The sequence below is a fragment of the Marmota monax genome, unplaced genomic scaffold, assembly GCF_021218885.2.
Source record: "Marmota monax isolate L192 unplaced genomic scaffold, Marmota_monax_Labrador192_F-V1.1 WCK01_AAM20220418_F8-fsc00345, whole genome shotgun sequence".
Lineage (NCBI taxonomy): Eukaryota > Metazoa > Chordata > Mammalia > Rodentia > Sciuridae > Marmota > Marmota monax.
This window is the reverse complement of record NW_026694478.1, coordinates 695,257-720,454: the sequence shown is the minus strand read 5'-3', so window position 1 is coordinate 720,454 and position 25,198 is coordinate 695,257. Positions and strand designations below refer to the sequence as shown.

Genomic DNA, 25,198 nt, shown 5'->3' with positions numbered 1-25,198 from the left:
AAACAAAAATAAACAAACAAAAAAACCCATAAATGCCTTGTATAGCTGTACTGCTAGACTGTGACACAACTGTGCCACAGACAGCAGGGGCTACAACCTGTAGTGATAGGAGAAGCTGCATAAGAAGAGAGCTTCCGAAGGTGGAGGCCACTGACATAAACCCCTCACAGCTACTTGATACTGCCTAATGTACATAATGACCAGCAGGTGCAAAGGGATCCTCAAGGAAGCCTAAAGAAAAGCATAGAAGGGTCCACCCTCCATTGAAAATTAGCATGCCCACTGTTAGAAGAAGGAGCCCACTGTCACGGGAAGCTCGCTCAAAGTTGATGATGTTGCAATAATAAGAGCGACAAGTCAGGCGCAATGGCATCCATTGCACAAACCTCTTGAATGCAAACTGGGAGAACAAAGATCAGCTTGTTGGATGCCAGAGGAGCCCTCTCCTGGGGTGAGATTTGTTGTGTGAGTGAAGAACTGAAATAAGGTTCTCACCCAAAAAGCAAGTGCCACCAGAAAACACCGCCCTGGTTCCTGCCTTCACTTGCCAGCCAAGACAAGGAAATGGAGCCTGCTCTGTGGAGGTCTGCTCAAAAAGTGAGTAAGGCCATATGGGCTGAAGGGACCCTAGGAAGGGTGACCAGTGCTATCCCAACCAAGATTTACCTAAGGAGGAGGTATAACTTACTCCTTAAGAAAGAATATCTCCCTTAAGTGAAAGGCATTAATGAGGATTCTGCCTTTTCTGGACAAATTTTTAAAACACGGATTGAGTCAGCTTTGTCAGATCCCTTATAATACTCCAATTCTTCCTGTTGAAAAACCTCATGCTGTGCTGATTTGTGCAAGACTTAAGAGCTATAAATAAATAATATCATTCAGTATCTTCAGCCCATAGCACCAAATCCATACACTCTGCTGACTGTGGTGCCAGGAGACTGACTGGTTCACAGGATAGATTTACAAGATGCTTTTCTTCTGCATCCCACTGGATGTAGATAAAAAGGTCCCAATACTTTTGTGTTGAGTGACAGGACTCTAATACTACAGTAACCACCTGGTATTATTGGACTGTCCCACCCTAGGGATTAAAAAATCTCTCACACTGTTTAACGAGAATCTGGCAGAAGATCTTCAAGGGTTATGGCTAGATCAAGGAATCCTTTTACAATATGTGGATGACCTGCTTATAGCTGGCCCCAACTATAAACACTGTTTTTTAAACACTAGAGTTGTAATGAAACACGGCACCTCCTGAGTACATAAGTTGCCCACAAAAAAAAAAAGTCTCGGGTTTATAAACAACAAGTCACCTAGCCAAGATTCCAACTTGGCCAAAGAACCCACAGTTTGATATCAGATCAGAAGCAGACTGTCTCTGAGAAATTGGGAACCAGAGACAGTTACATGGGTTCTGACATTCTCAGGATTCTGACATATTTGGATCCCTAATTTTCGACTGATTGCCAAACCCCTATATGAGATGTAACAGAAATAGAAACTTTGATTTAGACACCAGAATGCCAAACTGCCTTTGATAATTTAAAACAAAGCCTCATGAAATGCCTGCCCTAGGCCTGCCTGACATACAAAAGGACTTCATGAGAAATAAGGCAAAGCCCTTGAAGTTCTCTCACAGACACTGGGAGCATATTGAGACCTATAGCCTATTCATCAAAATAGCTCAACCACACAGGAAAAGGATGCCCCCTTTCCTCAGAAGATAGCTGCTACTTGTGACTTACTACAAGAGGCTGAAAAGTTCACTCTAGGACAACCTATTACTTTGTCTGTTTCTCACCAAATCCTGGTCCTACTAAAACTGAAGGATGGCTACTGGCTGAGTCCCGGGAGGTTGCCAAGATACCAGGCCATCCTATCAGGTAGTCCAAATGTTAACCTTAAAACTATATTCACTTTAAATCCAGCAACTCTGTTGCCAGAAGATGAAAACAGGCTAATACAACATGACTGCTCAGAGATCTTGAGACTCTTTACTCCAGTAGGTTGGATCTGCTTGGTCAGCCTAACACAGAGCTGGACTGGAACCTCTTCACCAATGGGAGCAGCTTCATCGATAGCAGCCAGCAGAAATCTGGAAATGTTGTGGTCATGCAACCACAGGTACTAAAGGCTGAGGCTTTGCCACTGGGAGCATGGGACCAGAAAGCCCAGCTAATTGCTCTGACAAGAGCTCTCAGACTTCCAAAGAAATGGAGGTAAACATTTATACTGACTCAAAATATACTTCCATGATTGTTCGAGTACATAGAATTCTCTAGAATGCAAGAGAGCACCTCATAGCTAGAGCAAGACATTAAACAGATCCTTGATAGAACAGCATTAATACAGGATGTGGCCTATCCAAAGCAGATGGCGATCATGCACCCGTTCCAGTCATCAGAAGACTGATGCTTATGTGGTCCTGAGGAATCAGGCTGATGCTAGGGGAGCCTGGTAAGCAAACTGTTTAACATGGCCCTAAAACCTCAACTTAAACCAGACTAACACAAACCTTCTTCTACGGAGGAGGATGAGAAATGGGCCAATGGATGAAGTTTCGATTCCTGGGACAGAGCTGCCAAGTGGAGATGGGATTCCCACGGGCTCATCCTCTTGCCTGACCTACTTGAGAGTATTCACCATGGGAGGACACTTTGGTAAATGTCATCAAGCCCCACTTGGGAGGACCATGCCTCCAACAGACTATTCAGCAAGTGACTCAAAACTGTGTCTTAAGTACCTCAAACAATCCAAAGATCAAAAGACGGCTGACTTTGAAAGGAACACAACATGTAAAAACACAGCCTTTTGATGCTTGACAAGTAGATTTTACTCAAAAGCCCTGAGCCACAGGAAACGTCAGATGGTACTGCTAGACACCTTCTCTGGGTAGGTTGAAACTTATGCCACTAGAACACACACATACACAGCCAAGTGTGGAGGTACTAACCTGTAATCCCAGCGGCTTGGGAGGCTAAGGCAGGAGGATTCCAAGTTTAAAGCCAGACTCAGCAACTTAGTGAGGCTCTGAGCAACTTAGAGAGACCTTATCTCAAAATAAAAAATAAAATAGGCTGGGGATGCGGCTCAGTGGTAAAGTGCCTTTCAATCTCTGGTACCAAAAAGAAAACACACACACACACACACACACACACACAAAAAAAAAAAAAAAAAAAAAAACTTCAGAAATAACTAAAGTTCTCTTGAATGATCTGATCACAAATTACAGACTCCCCTCCTCAATGCAAAGTCTCTTTCTGCATAGGTGGCCCAGCAATTGAGCAAAGCATTTGCTATCCAACAGAAGCTACCCACATTCTGTAGACCCCAATCTACAAGGAAAACAGAAAAGATAAACCACACCTAAAAGAAAGCTGTGGCTAAAATACGGTAACAAGCCCACCTGCAGTGGGTTAAAGTGCTGCCAATTGCTCTCGTTTGGATAAAGTGACCCCAGAAGCAGGCTTAAATTGAGCCCTAGAAAAAACAGTGTATGGGAGAAACCTCCTGGTACCTTGGGGCAGGGGAGTGGAAAATGGGAAAATGTAGATATGTAGATAGAGTGAAAAAACTAGATTAAAACAGTATGAACTACAAATCAGTCAAATATTCACTGCTATATGAAGGGATCCTTTCAGGTCCCAATCAAGTTTGAAATCACCTCTCCCTCACTTCAGGTAAAAGTCCAAAAGAAAAATGACAACAGGTTTTAAAAACCTTCTATTCATAAGACCCCTCCCTTGGTTGCCCATTTTTAGCAGGAAGTAGCTTGGAGATGTTGTTGCCCATTTTTCCATAGAAATGGAAGATAGAAATTGACAGTGGGGAAATGTAAAAGGGTTCTACTTTGTGCTTTGAATATAGCCTTTCCTCTCTGCCACTGCTGCTTATTTTTAAACTTATATTTTTTTCCTTCCTCTTTTCCCTCTCCCAATCTCTAACCATAGAGTAGCAAGATTGACATTTTTTCCCATCTTAGACCAAATTATCTATCCTTCATGGACCACAGGAATGAAGGAATCCAGACTTCAGGGCTGGTACCAGTGGGGCCTAGAAATGGCTGTTTCTCAAGGCTGCAAATGAATTTTGAGTCCTAACAGGGCATAGCCAGAGCATAGCCTTTGTATCTCCTCTTAAAAAACCCTCTGTTCCCCCTGACAGAAGGACAGCCTCTGAGGCAGGAGTTCCCTGTGTTTCTCCTTTGCTAACAAAGCAATCAAATTAATTTCTCCTTTTTCTCAAAACCTTGTTCTCACTGAGCACAGCGATGCACACCTATAATCCCAGTGGCTCAGGAAGATAAGGCAGGAAGATTGCAAGTTCAAAGCCAGCTTCAGCAACTTAGCAAGACCCTAAAACCTAGTGAGACCCTGTCTCAAAATACAAAATAAAAATGTCTGGGATGTGGCTCAGTGGTTAAGCGTCCTGAGTTAAAACCCTGGTACCAAAAGAAACCAACAAACAACGATAAAAAACAAAACAACAACAACAAAAAGTCCACCTTTTTCTCACTATTGGATCAGCAATGGGAACAAGGACTGAGTGTTGGTATCAATCTTTCAGTCCTGGTCTGACCCATACAGGTGACAAAAGGACTGCTTGATTCCACAGACTATTTTCTTTCTTTATAAAGCCAGTTTGTTTGGTTTGTCTACCAAAAGCACTACAGCTGGTAGAGTAAGGATCTCCAAAAATCATCTCTTCCACAAAAGTGGGGATGATATTGGCAAAATCATTAGAACCAATACTTTTCAGAGCTCTGGAAATTAACCAAAGGCAAACAATAATCCAGGGACCAATAACTTAAAAAAAAAAAAAAAGGCACCACTCATTCCCTATTCCAAGATGGCTGTCATTATTTGATGTGTCAGGAAGTTCCCTAGAGAATCCCACTCACAAGACTTGAATTTATTTGACTGAACCTTGAGATTACTCATTGTTTCCAGCCTTTTCTTTGGGTGCATTTGCTGGGGGAAGAGGGAAGAAGAAGAAAAGGAAAAACAAAATCACAGTGATTATATAATGTTGTAGCTGCGTAAGGCATCAGTAACAGCTGGAGCAAATACCAAACCAGTAAGATGGTTAACAGTTTTCCTGCTCAGATTGTAAGTAGTTTTGTCTCATAGATGAGGAGAAATGTGAGTATCCTAAAACCTTCTTTTGAAATCCATGCAGGAAGAAGGTCGAGAAGGAAGTCTTTAAACATACTCACAGTTGGGTTGAGAGGTAGGAAATTTTGCATTAAAAGAGGAGGGGGGGAAGTAAAATGTGTGCAGGTTCAACATTTATCTGTGTGACCTTGAGCAGATCATTTCACCTCTAGGAGCTTTAATTCCTTATCTGTGAAATTGGGAAAATCCTTGGTGAAACTAAAGATAGGGGACAAAGGTGTGGTAATGACTACAAATTACCCTGAACTTATGAATTTATCTAAACAATTAGGCCTTAGATAGAGTCTTGTCTTCTAGGTTTAGTTGGCATCTGAGGACTATGGAAGAATGGACTCAGGGAAAAGCCATGCTTTTAAGAGCTTACTCCCCTTCCTGAAATATCCAGGAGTTTTATCACTCTGTAGAAGCCACTTTATTAGATTGAAGTAATATGTGAACTTACTGTAACTTAACAAGAAAGCAAGAACAGAACAGGTAGAGATTAGATACATGAGGTGCTCTTTCAGGCTGTGGTCAGCAGCTGGGAAGGGCCTGAGGTCTCCACACATGCCTGCTTGCCTTTCCAGTTTGTTCCATCATGTTATGACACAGCGAGATGCATTTGCTAGGTGCAACCACCCAATTTTGGAATTCCCAGCCTCCATAACCATAAGCTAAATAAACCTCTTTTCAAAAATATAAATTACTCAATCTCAGGCACTCTGTTATAGTAACAGAAAACATACTGAGACAAGTGCTATGTACAGAAGGCAATGCTTCTGAATAAAGAGTCCTACCTCCTGTAGTCCATACCTCCAAAAATTCTCCCAGAAAAATGTGAATATTAAAATTAATAATCAATAAATTTGAATCAACAAACTGGCACACAATTGACTTCCCAATCTTCCACAGAGAGGTCTTTGCCCAGCATCCAGAGCTATGCGGGAGACAGATTTGGTTTCCATAATACCTCACTATTAATAATATTGTGCTAAATAAGATGAAGTTTCATGGCAATTGTTTGGATAATTCAACTGAAATCACCTAAATGTCTGGAACACTAGGGTTTTATTGATTCATTATGGTAGAATCATTTCACTAGATACGGACATCCTCAAGAAATGATCCTATAGTTTTCTCTACACTATCACTGTATTATTTCCTATTACTGCTCTTGCAGGAGTGTTATCACAAACTTAAAGACTTAAAACAAGACAATTTGATATTCTATAGTTTTAGAGATCAGAAGTCTGAAATGGGTCTTTCTGGACTGAAATCAAGATGTTGGCAGGGTTTTGTTCCCTTGGGATGCTCTATAGGAAAATCTATTTCCTCATCCTTTTCTAAAAGCCACTTGCATTCCTTTTGTACCTTTAAAGCCAGCAGGGTAACATCTCCCTAACTCTGACCCTTCTGCTTCCCAAGTTCTCTTATAATGATACAGATGTCTACATCCAGACAAATACAGATAATCCAGAATAATCTCACCATTTTAAAGTCCTTAACTTGGTCACATCTACAAAGATTCTTTTGCTGAGTAAGGCAACATATTCATGAGTTCCAGTGACTCATTCTGGGCACACAGCGAAACAGTGGTCCTCTACTTAGGAAACAGTGGTCTCTACTTAGGAAACAGTGGTCCTCTACTTACCAATTTCTGAAAGTGCACAGGGCTTCAGTGAGAATCCAGATACCACATCCTTCAGTACCTTGATTCTGGTAGGTGTTCCACTTAGACTGCGCTTTAATAGACAGTTGTTCCTGAATGTAAAGAAAAGAGGTTATTCTGCATCTTGCACTTGAAGGTGTATGAAGCTGTCCAGGTAGTATTTGGCACTGAAACGATCCATGTTCAGTAGAAAATAAACAAGGCAATCAGAAGCCAGAACAATAACCTTTATAGTGAGTGGGTTAGGGGTTTGCATTACTGATAAAAGGGACATCCTTTCCCTCTGCAGAAGGAAGTTTATCCTGATAATGTGATGGAAGACCCTAAATTTTTATTCCACAAATACAGCTTATCTGAGGACCAATTGGAGCTTATTCTCTTTAAAGAAAATGACAGGCAAATAAGGAAGGTAGTTAGGACAAAATACCCAGTTGGTTTTTAGTTGGGGGGAAAAAAAACAAGCTATGAAGAATACAAATAATCCAAAATGCAGCATCATAAAAGACACACACTATGAATTTGACTTACCGATACTCAGCAAAATAAAAATTTTGGGTGGCATACGTGAAAAATTGGCAGCGAATATCATTGGTGCACAATTTTTGGCATTCTTTAACACTTTGAACCTTAGTCATATTAAAATTGGCTCCTCTCATATCAATTCCCTCATAAGTGTCTCGGTGGCAAGCTGTACAAATGAAACATGTAAAGTCAGTAAAGTTCCTGTCTAGAGGGAGCCCATTCCCCATCATTTGGGCACGGTAATTTTAAAGGTAATATCCCCATTTTATCTAGGGGATTTAAATTTTCTATTATATTTCTACATTGTCAAACTCTGCTTGAAATAAATATAACCCAAAATGATTTTCCCTTAGAATACCATCATTAAAAAAGGGGGTTATTTTGCTTCCTAAACTGTAAGATATACACAACAATACAAGTAACAATACATTGAAATTATCAATGGGCACTGGAAAGTAAATTAGGCAATGATAACAAGGATCCTGATTATGTGTGCCAAAGATCTGTGTTATTAAACAGACTAATGTGCCTTTGACCTCCTGCACTTAGTGAAGGAGATTCTTTATCTCTGCTATATTTCTCCACTTTTGACTACTCAAGTCTGATTATGAGTTATTATCTGTAAGCCCTGACATTGACCTCTCTGTGTCAAATCTTTATAAAATGTGGAGAGTTCTTGTACATGCATGTTAAAACAGCTTCCACTTTCGTTCTAAAAGTTTGTTCAATTCTATTTAAGTACCCTTTTAATTGAAATTTATCTGATCTGAAAAAAATGTACATAATTAACAGTGAACCAAATTAGTCTTTTTTTAAAATCAATTTGTTAGACCCTTGGTTAAAGAACCAGTATAACTAGCAGTGTAAACCCTAATCTATTTCATATATATATATATATATATATATATATATATATAATTTTCCACTCTTAAAATGTGTGAATCCATAAAACTAATTTTAAGCCTGGGAAGGTCAGAAAATGTACACAGTTGCAGGAAAACATTATATTGAGATGGGCAGGGGAGTGGATGACCTTCAGGTGTTCCTGAAGATAGGACTCTGTAGGTTATAGAAAAAAAATCTCTTTTAAGTTTACTACTGATGAGAAAAACAGGCGAAGGGTTGGGGTGGGATAATTGCAAATGAAAACTCTTCATTATGATTATACAAAACCTTTAAATCTACCTCTAATTTTTTTTTTAACTAGAATTGATCCTGAGTTTGGAGACTTTGTGTACTTGCTGGGAGTTTTTTGTTTGTTTGTTTATTTTCACTTATTTAAGATGTTTGGAGAGAATGAAAAAGGAATTTTAAAATCAAGCTAGTGAGTTGACTGATTTGGGGCATAAATTAACAATAATTAAATAGTATTGAAAAATAGCACAATATTTATTATTCTTTAAATATTGCTGTAAGATACAATAATTGGAAATAATACCAAATTATACTAGTATATAAACCTGATCTTATACATAGGAAATGTACTTTGCCTCAGGGTAACTACATCTATTACACTGGCTTAGTCAGGCCTTCAAATTTATAATGAAGGCCCTGCCACCCCTGGTTAACTGGTTAAAATTCTAATTGAAGGCTCAAAATGTGGCTTATTCAAAGAGTGGTGTTAGTAGGGGAGGAAAAGGTGACTTCTGAAATTTGAACCCACAAAATTAATGGTATACAGTAAAGATACAATAGTAATGATAGGTAGTCCCAGCATAGTTACTTTAAGATTCTACCAACCCATCAGTTGAGAGGATCTTTTCATCACTATTCACTTTCTGGCCGGTCCCAGTGTCACTAAGAAACACTTCCTTTGTCAGATTGTTTAGGATGATGTTGGAAATTGTTTCCTAAGATATCAGTTGCAACAGGTGTGGAACTTAATCCTCTAGCATCCCAGTTTTCAGATTCCTTCTAAGAAGAATTATTATTAGCCAGATTTATAGAACCCAGTCCTTCAGTTTGGGTTGAATGGTATTCAACAAGGTTTCTTAAACTCTTGTCAATGGCACTATTGACATTTGGTGGCACCAGAAAATTCTCTGTGGTAAAGAATGTGTAGCACCATCTCTGGCTTCTGCTCATAATATATATATATATATATATAATAATCTCCCCTACTTAACACTACCAAAAGCATCTCTAGGTATTGCCAAACGTTCCCGAGGTGGAAGGGAGGGTATAAAATCACTGCTGATTGAGAACTACTGATAAGAACTGCAGATTACCTTCAAGTGAACTGGGAGGGAGATGGTTTTCTTTTATTGTCTTATCTGAACTCAATAACAGACTATCCTTTGCCTATGTTTTCACTTTCTGCAAATATTAAACTATACTACTAAACTCATAAAAAAAATAGAGGCTCCTTAAGCATGTGTGTACTGACTGATATGTTGACTGATAAAGACAAGAGAATTGTCAAGATAAACATGCTTCCCTCTTTACATCCATTACACTACCTCATCTTTGTTATTTTTTTTTTTTAGTGCTCCCTTCCAAAAGAGCACAGCAGTACAGACTTTGAGCAAAAGCTATTTTAAAGGAGATCAGTTATTAACTCAAATTTAGTTAAATAATAAAATGCACGTCTTACCACTTATTAGGTGGCCACACTGCTTTAAGGAATGCCCAGAGACTGCATTTTTCTTATGCACCCTTGGTAATGTTCCGGTAACACTGTCTTTCAAGAAGCAGCCAAACCTGTTTTTAAAAGTAGCTTCACTCAGGAAGTAGAATCAATAAACATACACTAAAGAAATGTCTAGCATTTTCTACACATTACTAAATGAAACCAGGAATAAAAAAATTAACGTTGTTTCCCGACATTTGCTGGAAAAACACTCAGAAGTGATTGTGTAATATCTGGTGGGCTCTGTAATACCTCACATATGCATTGTTTTTCTTCGTGCTCACAGAAAGTCAGTCATACTAGAGTTGATTGTTCCTATCTTTCTAAACTTCCAGGGTGATTCCCAACTGGTGATTTTTTTTTTTTTTTGGTAACAAGGATTGAACCTAGGGGCACTTAACCACTGAGTCACATCCCTAGCCCTTTTTATTTTTTATTTTAAGACAGGGTCTTTCAAAGTTGTTTAGAGCCTTGCTAAGATGCTGAAGCTGGCTTTGAACTTGGGTTCCTTCTGCCTCAGCCTCCAGAGCTGCTGGGATTACAATTGTGTTCCACCACAAAGAGCATGGTGATTATTTTTATAAATAATTTACTTAAAATTTAAATCAGTAATAGGAGGTGGATCTCTATATAGTACTTATCATTCTTATCAGTTCTTTGTAATCTACATCTACTGGAAGACTTCTTTCTGTCTTTAATGCCAATCTTAATGTTTATTTCATTATTTATAAGAATTCTAGAATTCAGCTTTTAATGTGATGCCTCTCACAGTCTGAGTTTTCTGTACAGTTTAACATGTAAGATCAGAGAATGAGTATTGAATTTCTAGTTCTTAAACTCAAATAGAGTGGGAGATGAGAAAAGAGTTATGGGTATGAAAAATGGAAACAAAATATTTTGTTCTGGATATTGATCAAAATGAAAGAAAATTAAGATGAAGCTATGAGTGTGTACAATAAGCATCTTTACAAACTAATTAATATTTTAATCATTATTTTTCAAATTCTTTTTCAAACTGTACATAATACATCCTCTCTCTCTCTCTCTCTCTCACACACACACACACACACACACACACACACACCCTGTACACTCTAGGTAACCAAACTGGCTTACTGTAGGCACCGATCACTAGTCCTGGGTCTTACACAACTGTGTTCTCAACAAAATGCTTGATTCATGTTATATCTTTTTCTTTTTCTTTTTTGGTACTAGAGATTGAACATAGAGATACTTTACCACTGATTTACATTCCAACACTTTATTTTATTTTGAAACAGGGTCTCATTACGTTGCTGAGGATGGCTTCAAATTTGTGATCCTCCTGCCTCAGCCTCCTGAGTTGCTGGAATTACAGGCATGTACCACTGTGCTGAGCATTTTATATTTTATTAAGACAAAACTATTCACAAATGTGATAAGTCAGACAGTTAACTATATATTTCCTGGTGTAGGTGAAATGTTTGCCTATTATTAGACCCTTTCTTGAGACAATCTCTTGATGATTTTTTTAAGTGCTTTTTTCTTGAGGCATTGGGTTGAAAATAACTGGCTTCTACTACTTTAAGTCAATTCAGTGATTTTTTTTTTTTTTAAACACAGTTTCCTAGGACCAAGACACTGGTTCAGTAGGTCCAGCCTGTGGCTAGGAGTCTGCTTTTGTAAGTCCCACTCCAGGGAATCCTGATGAAGCTGGTCTTTGAACTCATTGGAGAATCCTGTGAGATACTTCAGCTTTTTTGCACATCTGATACCATTTTGAAAAATGACTGAATTGGCGCATAATGAAATGCAAATTCTTACTTTTTAGCTGGCTCCTTAGTTAAACTTGCTGGAAGAAAACTGAATAGCAAACACCTGGGGTGGAATGTGCACATCATCTGACAGTGCTGAATATCTGGGCTGTACAAGGAAGTGACATCCCCACCTCTGAAGAAAGTATTTTGATATAGTTGAATCAGGCAGCCTGTGATATAATCATTAAAAGTTAATGTGGAATCAATGCAAATAATAATTAGAACAGAAATATATTGCCTTCTTTTTTTTTTTGCGGGGAGGGGGCTGTGTACCAGGGATTGAACTCAGGGGTACTCAACTACTGAGCCACATCCCCAGCTCGATTTTGTATTTTATTTAGAGACAGGGTCTCACTGAGTTGCTTAGCACCTTGCATTTGCTGAAGCCGGCTTTGAACTCTCCATCTCCCTGCCTCAGCCTCCTGAGCCACTAGGATTATAGGCTTGTGCCACCACACCTGGCTGTATGTTGCATCCCTAACCTTCTTTCTTCTTCTAGTGACTGCACAAAGATCTTTATAGCATGACTTTGATTATAGAAGCAGAATGAAACATATTAAGGCAATTATTTGAACAACATACAATATTATTTAATGTCATTTTAGAAAAGTACTTCTGTATAAAAAATTGGATAATTGTTAAATCATATAATAATTTGCAGATCAATGATCAATTATCCCCAATAAAATATACTAACTTGATTTCTCCCTGTTGCCTAACATGCTATGAAAATAAGCCCTAAGCATAATGATATTTGATCTATTTTTCAAAACTTTCAAAACAAATATCTCCCTAGATAATCAATAACTCTGTAAGGAAAGCTTGAGGCAGACTTTATTTTCTGCATCTGACATGTATTTTTTTTTAAAGAAAGAAGTTAAATAACTAGGTCTCAGAGTGTACAAATTTGCCTAAGATCTATAGTTAATTAATGTCCTGGGACACAAACTGAGCCTTTCTAATTTCAAATCTTGTTTCCCTTTTCTAGCATGCAATGTTAAATGTTGTACTTCAAATCAGTTTAATTCAAGCAAATTATTTTTTTGTTAAGATAATTTCTAGATAGTTTAAGCAAATGCATGCACACACTAAATCAAAAATAAAATTTCAACCACTTGCTGTTTGGAATTAATCACAGTTCTTAATTACTTTGCACCCCACATATTATTAGAGAATTGTCTTTACTGGCTTTCCCATCTGAATTTGGATTTACCTTGAAAGGTAATTTTATTAATCAAATTCTGATTAATAAACTTTCCAGTTCAGATAGTACATCCATTTTAGTCAATCAACTGTTAGTTAACCAGGCAATATTCCAATAGCAACTGTCTATACCCTAGTGCGGTAGGCACTCTTCAATTTAAATAGTGTGTATTTTTGAGTTGCCTTTCAGAAAAGGGCAACTCAGATAAAATGTATTTCCTTGGGTTTTAACATTTTATCTGCCCCATTCTAGCTGTCTGGGAGCTCTGGCCCTGAGACCCATTTGATAACCAGACCAGCAAGATTGCTTCTCTTCCTCTTGGCATTGTGGCTAACAAGCTTACCACTTGGATAAGGTCTATATTTGGCAGGAGCATAAATCTCTCTGGGTTAAAGCTTCTGGGGATACAAGTTCCCAAGGGTGTATGCCTAGATTTTGTACATGCACAAAACACGGAGTAGTTGGCCCAGGGGCAATGCTAACCATAAAAAGCCTTGTTGTTTAGACAGTTGGTGTTTTGGCTTATTCATAAATATCAAGCAGCCACATGGTCCTGATTGTAAGGCACTTACAAAGGTATAAACTATGACCAATGCTGGCCTGGGCGTTCCCATTCTGCAGTTGAGTCTTTGTGAACTGCCATGTCAGTCAGGGCACCTAGAAATGTATCAACTTTGGAGCTGAATGGAAAGAAAGTTCTAGTGCATTCCTGTCTATCCTCTAATCATCATAGCTTTCATAGTTTTTACATGTCCCTGAACATTGAGCAGATTGTTTGGTCTTGTTAAAAAAAAATTACATGATCAATGAGGAGAAGCAAAGCATTCTAATTTTTTCAAAAAATTAACTGACATCTGGGCAGGGTGGCACACACCTGTAATCCTAGCAGCTTGGGAAGCTGAGGCAGGAGGATTGTGAGTTCAAAGCCAGCCTCAGCAAAAAGTGACACTAAGCAATTCAGTGAGACCCTGTCTCTAAATAAAATACAAAATAGAGCTGGGGATGTGGCTCTGTGGTCAAGTGCCCCTGAGTTCAGTCCCCAGTACCAAAAAAAAAAAAAAAAAGAAAAAGAAAAAAAAGAAGTTAGGTGACACATATAAAAAGATAATCTACTAAAGAAATAAAAATGATTAGTTAGTATATGAAAAATGGTAAGAATCACAAATCCATATAAGATAAAACAAATACATGTCAATTTACCCATAAGTTTAGCAAAAAGTCAAAATTAAAGAACCAGTGTTTTCATATTGATTTTGATTCCAAGTAATAGAAAAACTAGTTCAAAGTAGCTTGGATACAAATGAAATTTATTGGTCCAGAAGCCAAAAAGCCTGTGGTAAATCTGGTTTTAGGAGTAATTGCATAATATATTCAATGTATAACATCAGTACACAATTTGTCTACATCAATTTTCTCTGTTCTGTAGTGGTACCATTGATCTCATTAGGAGCCTTATTTCTAGGTCTAAGCCAAAGCGTTATTACAATACTTTGGCTCTATTGGGTCATTGCAGCCAGCAGGATGTGTGTACTTCCTGATTCAAGTCTGGCTGGGACATAAGCTCTGGCTCTAGTGTCATTAGCAGAAACCACATGGACCAAAACTGAGAGGCACCAGATCTCCAGAAATAAATTTGGATACTGTTGCCTAAAAGGTGACAATATGCCAGGTCACAAAGCTACAGATGCCTATTAGAGTTGACCTAAGCAGATAATGAGCATTCTCACATGCCAGTGGGAAGACTTATACTTCTTTACAGTATTAATGTGTTTTTTACATGGCAATGATTATGGTACAGAAATGCAATTAGGGGTTGAGGGACAGATGGAGGGGAGGTGTGAGTCAGAGTTAAAAAAAAAAGGCTTTCCTAAAAAAAAATGTTTCTTATTACAAATATAAATCTCATCCAGTGGTATTTATCTTAGTCACACATCTAAGAGATCAATAAACAATCTTGGAGTAGTCATCTGAAGTTGTTATAGACTCAGAACCTACTCCTAGTGGTAACCAAGAGAATATTTCTCCCAGCAATGACTAATGAAAAACAATGTCCAAAGTCATTCTGCAAATTAATGACGTAAGTAAATCAACAATACCAAAACATGGTGTTGAAAACTTTCATCGAGAATATCAAAGGTATGTTTTACTAAGTTAAATTTAGACCATTTCAAAAATGGTTGCCTAGTGGCCTAGAGTAAAATTACCACGTACCTGTCAGACACTTGATGGGACCCAGATGCTATGCACTGCCTGGTACTCCTTTTAATTTTTAGTGGTAAAAATAAAAATAGAAGTCGAATTATTCATTTTGAGATCTGCTTTGTAAAGAGTCATCTCCAAAAAGAAGCTTTTCTAGTACCTGCTCCAAGACATCTCATTCCTGGGCTCCTCCCCCTGATAAATCATGTATGTTTAGGACAACCTATCTAGGAAGAAGTGTCTTGCCTTCAAACATTAAAAGGATAGTTCTTCTGAATTACCAGGGGCTGCCTCCTTCCTCAAAGCTGTATATTCTTTACCTTTCTCCAGGATGGTACAATTTGCTGGACTATTCATCTCTCAAACACCTTAACTTTATCTCTTGTAGATAAAATACTTACCACAGGAAACTGTAGCAAACAAACAAATGAAGTAAGCTGCTTGCTTGAATGAAAACATCCTAAAAAAACAACACATACATAAATCTGTTAGTTGGGAATCATATTTAACAGACATTTAACACAAACCTTAATCTTAGATGATACAGATTTTCTTGTAACTGTCTGAGTTACAAATCAAAGCATAAGAATACCAATAGAGAGAGCCAGGACTTTTTAAATTTTTTGTGGATTTTTTTGTTTGTTGGTTTGGTTTTACTTTTTGTCTCTAGGAACTTGGAAAATTTAGAATGCTTCCCAAGATAGAGAATTGAGAGTTTTACACTATTATTGTTACTTTTTCAGCTCTGTTGCTAATAATTTTGAAAAGAGAATTGGTAGGGAAGAATTAAACAGTTGCTAAACCTCTTGACATAAATAAAAATACATTTATTATAATAGCAATAACACAGTCCATAATCTCTCTGTATGAAAATAGTAAAGCCCCTTTAAAAATGTTAAACCAATCAAATATTGTCTTTGATTTTAAAATGGCATGCATTTAAATATTTCCACATTCAAGAGCATCAGTTTTTTCTAGACTTTCTAAACACTCAGAAAATTAGAACACAAACTAATAGATTCTTCACAAAGTAAAAATTATACTTCAGAAACAAAACACTCTTTGGAAGCAACCAGAATAATAGAAATTTGCTACCTGAAAACACAATTGCTTCTGTGGTTCTGAAGATGAGGGAGTCTCTCGCCACTTAAAATTGAACACTCCTCTAGCTGTTCTTAATGTGGCACGGCAGGCAATATTTGCTTGGCTTCAATATTGACTTTGGGTCGCTGCTAACACTTTCAACTTTTTGTCCTGTCGAAATATTCCCTGAACACCCTCTTCCTGTATTCAGCTACTTAATATATTAACTATTTCATAGAGTAATATCAACAAGATGGCAGAATAGGATTTCTGGCACTCATTCCCTTGTGGAAACATTAGTTTGAACAACAACCCAAGCACAAAATATCTTCCCAAGAACTAAGGAATCTAGATGAGAGGTTAAATTACCTGGTTGGACCACAGAAATAACAAAAAGGCATGTTGAAAAGTGTGGAAAAGACATTCCTCTCAATGAAGGAAAGAGAATAAGGCATATGCCCAATTTTGCTACAGATTTCAGCCCTAAGCCTGCCCTAGTAAATCTCAGGACCAGGGCAGCCACTGCAGAACCAGGCTCCAGGCAGGTTAGGTACCTTCAAACCCAACCTCCAGGCCCACCACATGGGCCCAGCAGCCTCCGGCTTATTTCAGACCAGGAAGACCCTGGAGATCCCGATACTCCCCACAAAGCTAAGCTTGAGGCCTACCCCAGCTCCAAGCTTGTCCCTATGACTGCAGAGTCCAGGCTAACTCCTGAAGACCCAGGATTCAGACCCATCCCATCACCACACCTTCCCCAATGAACTCAGGTCCCAGACCAGGCCCAGTGAACCCAGCTGCCAAGCCCACTCCAGTGGGACCTAGTGGCCATCTGTGGGCTTAGAACAGATACATCTCCATAGACGGAGGGATCAGGTGAGCTCAAAGTCAGGTTGGCTTCTGAAGTTTCCAGCTCAAGACCCCCCTCTCCCAGTGTCAGGTCAACCCTCAAGACTTTAAGCCAGTTCTTCTGCACAGGATCCTTGCAGCCCCACTAAATCTGTTCCCCAGTCATGCTTTTATGGACACAGTGACCAGGCCCACCCCAGTAGGTCCTGGTGCCAGGCTAGCTTCTCTGGACCTAAGATCTAGACCCACCCCTGCAGACCCATGTAGCACGCTATCCTTCCTGACCTCAGTAGCAAGCCTGCCCAAGGACCCCATCAGATAGCCCACCAAGAATCTCTGTATGAATTAATAATTAATGGCTTTCTTTGATAAAGTCAATTTTTATAGTCTAAAATAGGTGCTTACTTCTTCAAATGTGAAGACACCCAACATAAGGCTGCAAGGATCACAAATAATCAGGGGAAAATAACACAGCAAAGAAACAAAATGAAGCATCAGAAACTGGCTAAAAAAATAATGTCAGTCTACAAATTGCCTGACTGAGAATTCAAAATAATTATCTTAAATAAATTCAATGACCTGCAAGTGAATACAGCTAGATGACTAAACAAAATCAGGAAAACAATGCAAAAGTAAAATAGGCGGTTCAACAAAGAAAGAATCAGCAAGCTCTGTGACAGTTCCTTTGAAATTAACCAGAGTAACAAAAAGAAAAAAAGACTAGTAAAGAATGAAGAAAGCTTAAAGGACTTGTAAGACACAATTAAGAAAATTTATATGTATTCTAAGAATCCCAGAAGGAGCAGAGAAAGAAAAAAAAAAACCCTTTAGATGCTTATTTAAAGAAATAATGAAAATAAAATCTCAAATGTGAAGAAGGATATGAACATCTAGATCCATGAATCCCAAAGAAACCCAAATAGATTAAATATAAAGACATCTTTCCCCATACACGTTTTAATCAAATCATTAAAAGTCAAGGACAAAGAGAATGTTTAAAGCAACCATATACACAACTTGACACATACAAAGATATCTGTATTCCCATCAGGGGAATTTTTAGAAATTTTGTAAGTCAGAAGAGAGTGATATGACATACTCAAAGTACAGTTACCAACTTACGATAGTTCAACTCTTTTTCCCTTTACAATAGTGCAAAATTGATACATATGAAGTAGAAATCTTGCTTCCAATATTGAATCTGGACCTTTTCCCAAGCTAGCAATATAAAGTGTAATAATCTCTTATGATGCTGAGGAGCAGCCATGAGATCACCAAGCTAAACAACCAACAATGTACAATGTATCATGTAGTTAAACAGTGATGTTTGGTAGGTTAGGTGTATCAGATACAATTTTGATTTGTGATTTTTACAACTTATTGATGAGTTTATTGTGATTTATCCCATTTTACATCAGGAGCATCTGTACTGAAAGGGGGAAAAAAAAAAACTCTGTCAAACAATAATACTATACCCAGCAAAGCTGTCTTTCAAAAGTGAGATGGACTTTTCCCAACAAATAAAAGCTATGGAAGTCATTATCACCAAACTTGCCTTGCAAAATATGCTAAAGGGAGTTCAATCGCTGAAAAAAAAGGACACTAAGAAAATAAAAACATATGAATGAATAAAACTCAATATAAAGGTAAGAACTGATCAAATTCAGAATGCTGTATTACTGTAATGGTTGTGCAAAAATCTCTTTCAACTCTAGTAAAAGCTAAAAAAACAAATACTAGAAATAACTATAGTTATAATAATTTGCCAGTGGTTACATAATATATATATAAGGTATAAATTTTGACATGAATAACATAAAATGTGGGGGAAGCAGAACTTAAAATGTAGAGTATATCTATAAAACAGAAGTTAAGCTGTTCTCAGTCTAAAATAGAAGGTTATACCAATAATATAAACATGGAAAAAATTACTTTTAATAGATCCATGAAAGATAAAGAATCAAAGCATAGCAGTATAAAAAATAATCAAATCACAAGGAACGATATACAAAACAGAAAAAAAAATAACAAGATGGGCAGCACTAAGTTTTTACCTATCAATAATTACATTAAATATATTTATGGATTAAATTCTATAATCAAAAGACATAGTAGCTGAATGGATTTTTTTAAAAAAAATTATGTAATTTGGAGACCGGAGGAGGAAGCCCGACGCCAAGCCAGACCAGAGGAGGAAGCTCAAGCCCGCCCCACGCGCTAGTCTGGAGGAAGCCCATCAACCCTTAAAACCCTTCAAAGGGGGTGTGGCTACCAGCACGGTTCTGCGGCTGATCCAGGTACCCGGTTTCCAACTCCCCCACCCTTAGCTGCGATAACTCAAAATATTTTCCACAAGCTTTTGGGGGTTGTAGCTATCAATGCAAAACAACAACTGTACAGGCACCTGGTTTCCACCACAGAGACTAGAATAGGGAAGATACAGGTGGAAGCTCATGTCCTTTCACAATGGCTACATCCACCACCCTGAACACAGAGGCTCAAGCTAGGAATAGACAACGCCACCTACTGGAAGCAAGGAAAACAGAGTTCTGAGAGACTTTTTTTTTTCTTTCTTTTCTTCTCTCTTTCACAACCTCAACATATGTGAAACCAAGAACTGTGCATGAACAACCAAATCACCAAAATAATATAATATAGAGGAGTTGCATATGCCCCACCTTCCCCCCTTTTTCCCCTTATTTCTTTCTTACTTTCTTTTTCCTTCTTTTTTCTCTTTTCTTCCTTGTTATTTTTTTCCTTTTCTTCATTCTTACTCCCTCTATCCCACTTTCAACCCCTAACTTTTACTATCTATACATAGGGTAACTATCTAAATACAGATAGGAGGTTGAGTCTATACATTCTTCCATAAATTACCAGTCTATTGGTTAGAGTTCTCCAAAGTTGCTAAGTTAGTTTAACCTCATACCCTCACTCCTTTCCCTCCAAGTATAACATCCTTCATCTGAAATTCAGTTTTCTATATGCCACCAGATATAGTATGCCTTTTATGAAACTAATGACTATATTTTAAAATAATAATTGAAACCAATATCTGTAGACTTATATTCTAACTATAAATGTATTAATAATGAAAACTTGTGCTTAGATGATGTACTGTTGATATTGGGAACTGTTAACATTGTCTTTCTCCGCAAAAGAGGGATTTTGAAGCTATACAAGAACAATATAAATATAGAAGGGGAAAACCATTAACACAACAGTTTCACAAAACTAGAAAGAAACATGAGCAGTAAGAAAAGACAAGGAAAGAAAGGACCACAAACAATGCAGGACAATTCAACATTAGAAGACGTAATATCTTCAGCTGATGGAATGTCAGATAAAGAGTTCAGGATATACATGCTTCAGATGATCTGGAGTCTCAAGGAAAACATTAGACAGCAAAATTAGACAATGAAAGATCACTTTGACAATGAATTACATAAACAAATCCAAGAAGCAAAAGATGAACTCTAAAGGGAGATAGAGGAGATATATATATATATATATATATATATATATATATATATATATATATATATATATAAACAGGAATTCTGGAAATGCAGGAAACAATAAACCAAATTAAAAACTCAAATGAGAGTATTCCAGCAGTGTAGAACACTTAGAAGATAGAACATCAGACAACGAAGACAAAGTTTTTCAACTTGAAAAGAACATAGACAGCTCAGTGAGAATGTTAAGAAATCATGAGCAGAACATCCAAAAATTATGGTATAATATAAAGAGACCAAACTTAAGAGTTATTGGGATACAAGAGGGTATAGAGGTCCAAACCAAAGGAATGAGCAATCCGTTCAATGAAATAATACTAGAAAACTTCCCAGACTTAAAGAATGAAAAAGAAATCCAAATACTAGAAGCCTACAGGTCACCAAATGTACAAAATCATAAGAGATCCACACCAAGACACATAATAATGAAGATGCCCAACATACAGAATAAGGAGAGAATCTTAAAAGCCACAAGAGAAAGGAAGCAGATTACATTTAGGGGTAAACCAATCAGGATAACAGCTGATCTTTCAACACAGACTCTGAAAGCTAGAAGATCCTGGAACAACATATTTCAAACACTGAAAGAAAATGGTTTCCAACCAAGAATTGTGTATCCAGCGAAATTAAGCTTCAGGATTGAAGGTGAAATAAAAATCTTCCACGATAAACAAAAGTTAAAAGAATTTGCAGCTAGAAAACCAGCTCTTCAAAACATCCTTGGCAAAACATTACAAGAAGAGGAAATGGAAAATAACAATGAAAACCAACAGTGGGAGGTAGTACAGTAAAGGAAAAACCAATCAAAGAGGGAAAACAAATCATGTTAAGTAACATAAATAACCAAATATGGCTGGAAGTACAAACCATATCTCAATAGTAACCCTAAATGTTAATGGCGTAAATGCGCCAATCAAAAGACATAGGCTAGTAGACTGGATTAAAAAAAAAAAAGATCCAACAATATGCTGCCTACAGGAGACTCATCTGATAGGAAAAGACATAAACAGACTGAAGGTGAAAGGTTGGGAATAATCATACCATTCATATGGACCTCGGAAGCAAGCAGGTGTGTCCATATTTGTATCAAATAAAATAGACTTCAAGCCAAAGTTAATCAAAAGGGATAAACAAGGACACTACATACTGCTCAAGGAAACCATACACTAACAAGACTTAACGATCATTAATATATATGCCCCAAACAATGGTGCAGCTACGTTCATCAAACAAACTCTTCTCAAATTCAAGAGTCAAATAGACCACAACACAATAATCATGGGAGATTTTAACACACCTCTCTCACCACTGGACACATCTTCCAAACAAAAGTTGAATAAAGAAACCACAGAGCTCAATAATACAATTAATAACTTAGACTTAATTGACATATACAGAATATACCACCCAACATCAAGCAGATACACTTTCTTCTCAGCAGCACATGGATCCTTCTCAAAAATAGACCATATATTATGTCACAGGGCAAATCTTAGCAAATACAAAGGAGTAGAGATACTACCATGCATTTTATCTGATCATAATGGAATGAAATTGGAAATCAAAAATAAAATAAGAAAGAAAAAATCCTACATCACATGGAGAATAAGCAATATGCTACTGAATGAACAAAGGGTTACAGAAGACATCAAAGAGGAAATTAAAAAATTCTTAGAGGTAAATGAAAACTCAGACATGACATATCGAAATCTCTGGGACACTATGAAAGCAGTACTAAGAGGAAATTCATTTCATGGAGTTCATTCCTTAAAAGAAGGAAAAGCCAACAAATAAATGACCTCACACTACACCTCAAAGACTTAGAAAAAGAAGAACAAATCAGCAGCAAATACAGTAGAAGGCAGGAAATAATTAAAATCAGAGCTGAAATCAATTAAATGGAAACAAAAGACACAATTGAAAAAATTGACAAAACTAAAAGTTGGTTCTTTGAAAAAATAAAAAAGATTGATAGACCACTAGCCACTCTAAGAAAGAGAAGAAGAGAGAGAACCCAAATTACTAGCTTACAGGATGAAAAAGGCAACATCACAACAGACACTTCAGAAATACAGAAGATAATTAGAAATTATTTTGAAACCCTATACTCAAATAAAATAGAGGATAATGAAGGCATCGATAAATTCCTTAAGGCATATCAGCTACCCAGATTGAGTCAGGATGATATAAACAACCTAAACAGACCAATATCAAGTGAGGAAATAGAAGAAGCCATCAAAAGACTGCCAACCAAGAAAAGCCCAGGACTGGACAGATATACAGCAGAGTTTTACAAGAACTTTAAAGAAGAACTAATACCAATACTCTTCAATCTATTTCAGGAGATAGAAAAAGAGGGAGTACTTCCAAATTCATTCTATGAGGCCAACATCACCCTGATTCCAAAACCAGATAAAGACACTTCAAAGAAAGAAAACTTCAGATCAATATCCCTAATGAATATAGATGCAAAAATCCTCAATAAAATTCTGGCAAATTGGATACAAAAATATATCAAAAAGATCATGCACCATGACCAAGTGGGATTCATCCCTGGGATGAAAGGCTGGTTCAATATACAGAAATCAATAAATGTAATTCACCACATCAATAGACTTAAAGATAAGAACCATATGATCATCTCGATAGACGCAGAAAAAGCATTCGACAAAATATAGTATCCCTTTATGTTCAAAACTCTAGAAAAATTAGAGATAACAGGAAATTACCTCAACATGGTAAAAGCTATACATGCTAAGCCTCAGGCCGGCATCATTCTAAATGGAGAAAAATTGAAGGCATTCCCTTTAAAATCTGGAACAAGACAGGGATGCCCTCTCTTACCACTTCTATTCAACATAGTTCTTGAAACACTAGCCAGAGCAATTAGACGAAAGAAATTAAAGGCATAAATATAGGAAAAGAAGAACTTAAATTAGCACTATTTGCTGATGACATAATCCTATACCTAGCAGACCCAAAAAGTTCAACCAAGAAACTTCTAGAACTAGTAAATGAATTCAGCAAAGTGGCAGGATATAAAATCAATACAATAAGTCAAAGGCATTCCTGTATATCAGTGACAAATTCTCTGAAATGGAAATGAGGACAACCACTCCATTCACAATATCCTCAAAAAAAAAAAATACCTGGGAATCAACTTAACAAAAGAGGTGAAAGATCTATACAATGAAAACTACAGAACCCTGAAGAAAGAAATAGAAGAAGACCTTAGAAGATGGAAGGATTTACCTTGCTCAAGGATTGGTAGAATTAATATTATTAAGATGGCCATATTACCAAAAGCACTTTACAGATTCAATGTAATTCCCATCAAAATCCCAATGACATTCCTTGCAGAAATAGAAAAAGCAATCATGAAATTCATCTAGAAAAATAAGAGACCCAGAATAGCTAAAGTAATTCTAAGCAGGAATTACTCAGCACCAAAAAATAACAAGATCATGGCATTTGCAGGCAAATGGATATCATTAGAGCAGATTATGCTAAGTGAAGTTAGCCAATCCCTAAAAAACAAATCTCGAATGTCTTCTCTGATATAAGGGGGGTGACTGAAAATGGGATATGGAGGAAGAGCATGAGAAGAAGACTACCACTAAATAGGGAAGAGAGGTGGGAGGGAAAAAGAGGGAGAAGGGGAGTTGCACGGAAGATGGAAGGAGAACCTCATTGTTATACAGAATACATATATGATGTTGTGATGAGAAAAAGAAAATAAAAATTGTGTCACATTAGATTGGATAGAGAGAAAGGATGGGAGAGGAGGGGAGGAGTAGGAGGGATAGGAAGGGCAGCAGAATAGAATAGACAATATGATTGATTTATGTACATTCCATGTATGTATTATATGTCAAAATGCATTCTGCTGTCATGTATGACTAAAAAAAATAAAAATAAATCGTATGGTTAAAAAAAATAAAAATAAGTAACAGTGAAAAAAAATTATGTAATTTGTACCAGGGACTAACTTTAGCTATAATAGAACACATAATATGGAAGTGAAGGGATAGGAAAAGATACTACACTTAAATGGCAACCAAAAGAGAGAAGAGGTTGTCATCCTCTATCAGACAAAATGGAGTTTAATCAAAAAGCATTACAAGAGCCAAAGAAGGTCATGAAGATAGTCCCATCATGCATGGTTTTGCTTCTGTGGTTTCAGTTAAACCTGGTCAACCACAGTCTGGAAATATTGAATGGAAAATTCTAGAAACAATTTGTAAGTTTTAAGTTGCATGTTGTTAGGAGTAGTGTGATAAAAATCTCACATCATCCCACTCTGCCCCATCTGGGATGTGAATCTCCCTTTTGTCCAACATATCCATGCTGTATGCATTGTACATCTTCAGTCACAGATGAGCCATGATTGTCAGATCAGCTGTCATGATATCCCAGTGCTAAGTATGGGTAGGGATCAGTGTTATCTGAGGTTTCAGGCATCCAATGAGGATCTTACAGTGTATCCTCTGTGGAAACAGGGAATTACTGATAATGATAAAACAGGCATCCGTCCACGAGGATATATCAATTGTAAATACATATACATCCAATCTAA

At 37.2% G+C, this 25,198-nt stretch overlaps 1 protein-coding gene across 5 annotated transcripts in view; it reads right to left on the bottom strand.

Moving 5' to 3' along the window:
* Nucleotides 1–16,384, bottom strand: part of Klkb1 (kallikrein B1) — a 30,042-nt gene extending 13,658 nt beyond the window's left edge. For 2 of the 5 annotated variants that reach the window (XM_046418968.2, XM_046418969.2), the window contains exons 1-6: nt 16,268–16,380; nt 15,574–15,632; nt 11,777–11,939; nt 9,938–10,044; nt 7,351–7,510; nt 6,805–6,914 (exon numbers count right to left, since the gene is read on the bottom strand). In XM_046418968.2, the coding sequence (XP_046274924.1) occupies nt 6,805–6,914; nt 7,351–7,510; nt 9,938–10,044; nt 11,777–11,939; nt 15,574–15,631 (598 nt within the window). In that variant the 5' untranslated portion in view covers nt 15,632; nt 16,268–16,380. Of the gene's footprint in view, nt 1–6,804; nt 6,915–7,350; nt 7,511–9,937; nt 10,045–11,776; nt 11,940–15,184; nt 15,233–15,573; nt 15,633–16,267 lie in introns of all 5 variants that reach the window. The other 3 variants (XM_058571180.1, XR_009224404.1, XM_046418967.2) reach the window with 3 other exon arrangements.
* Between the last annotated feature and the right edge of the window lie 8,814 nt (nt 16,385–25,198).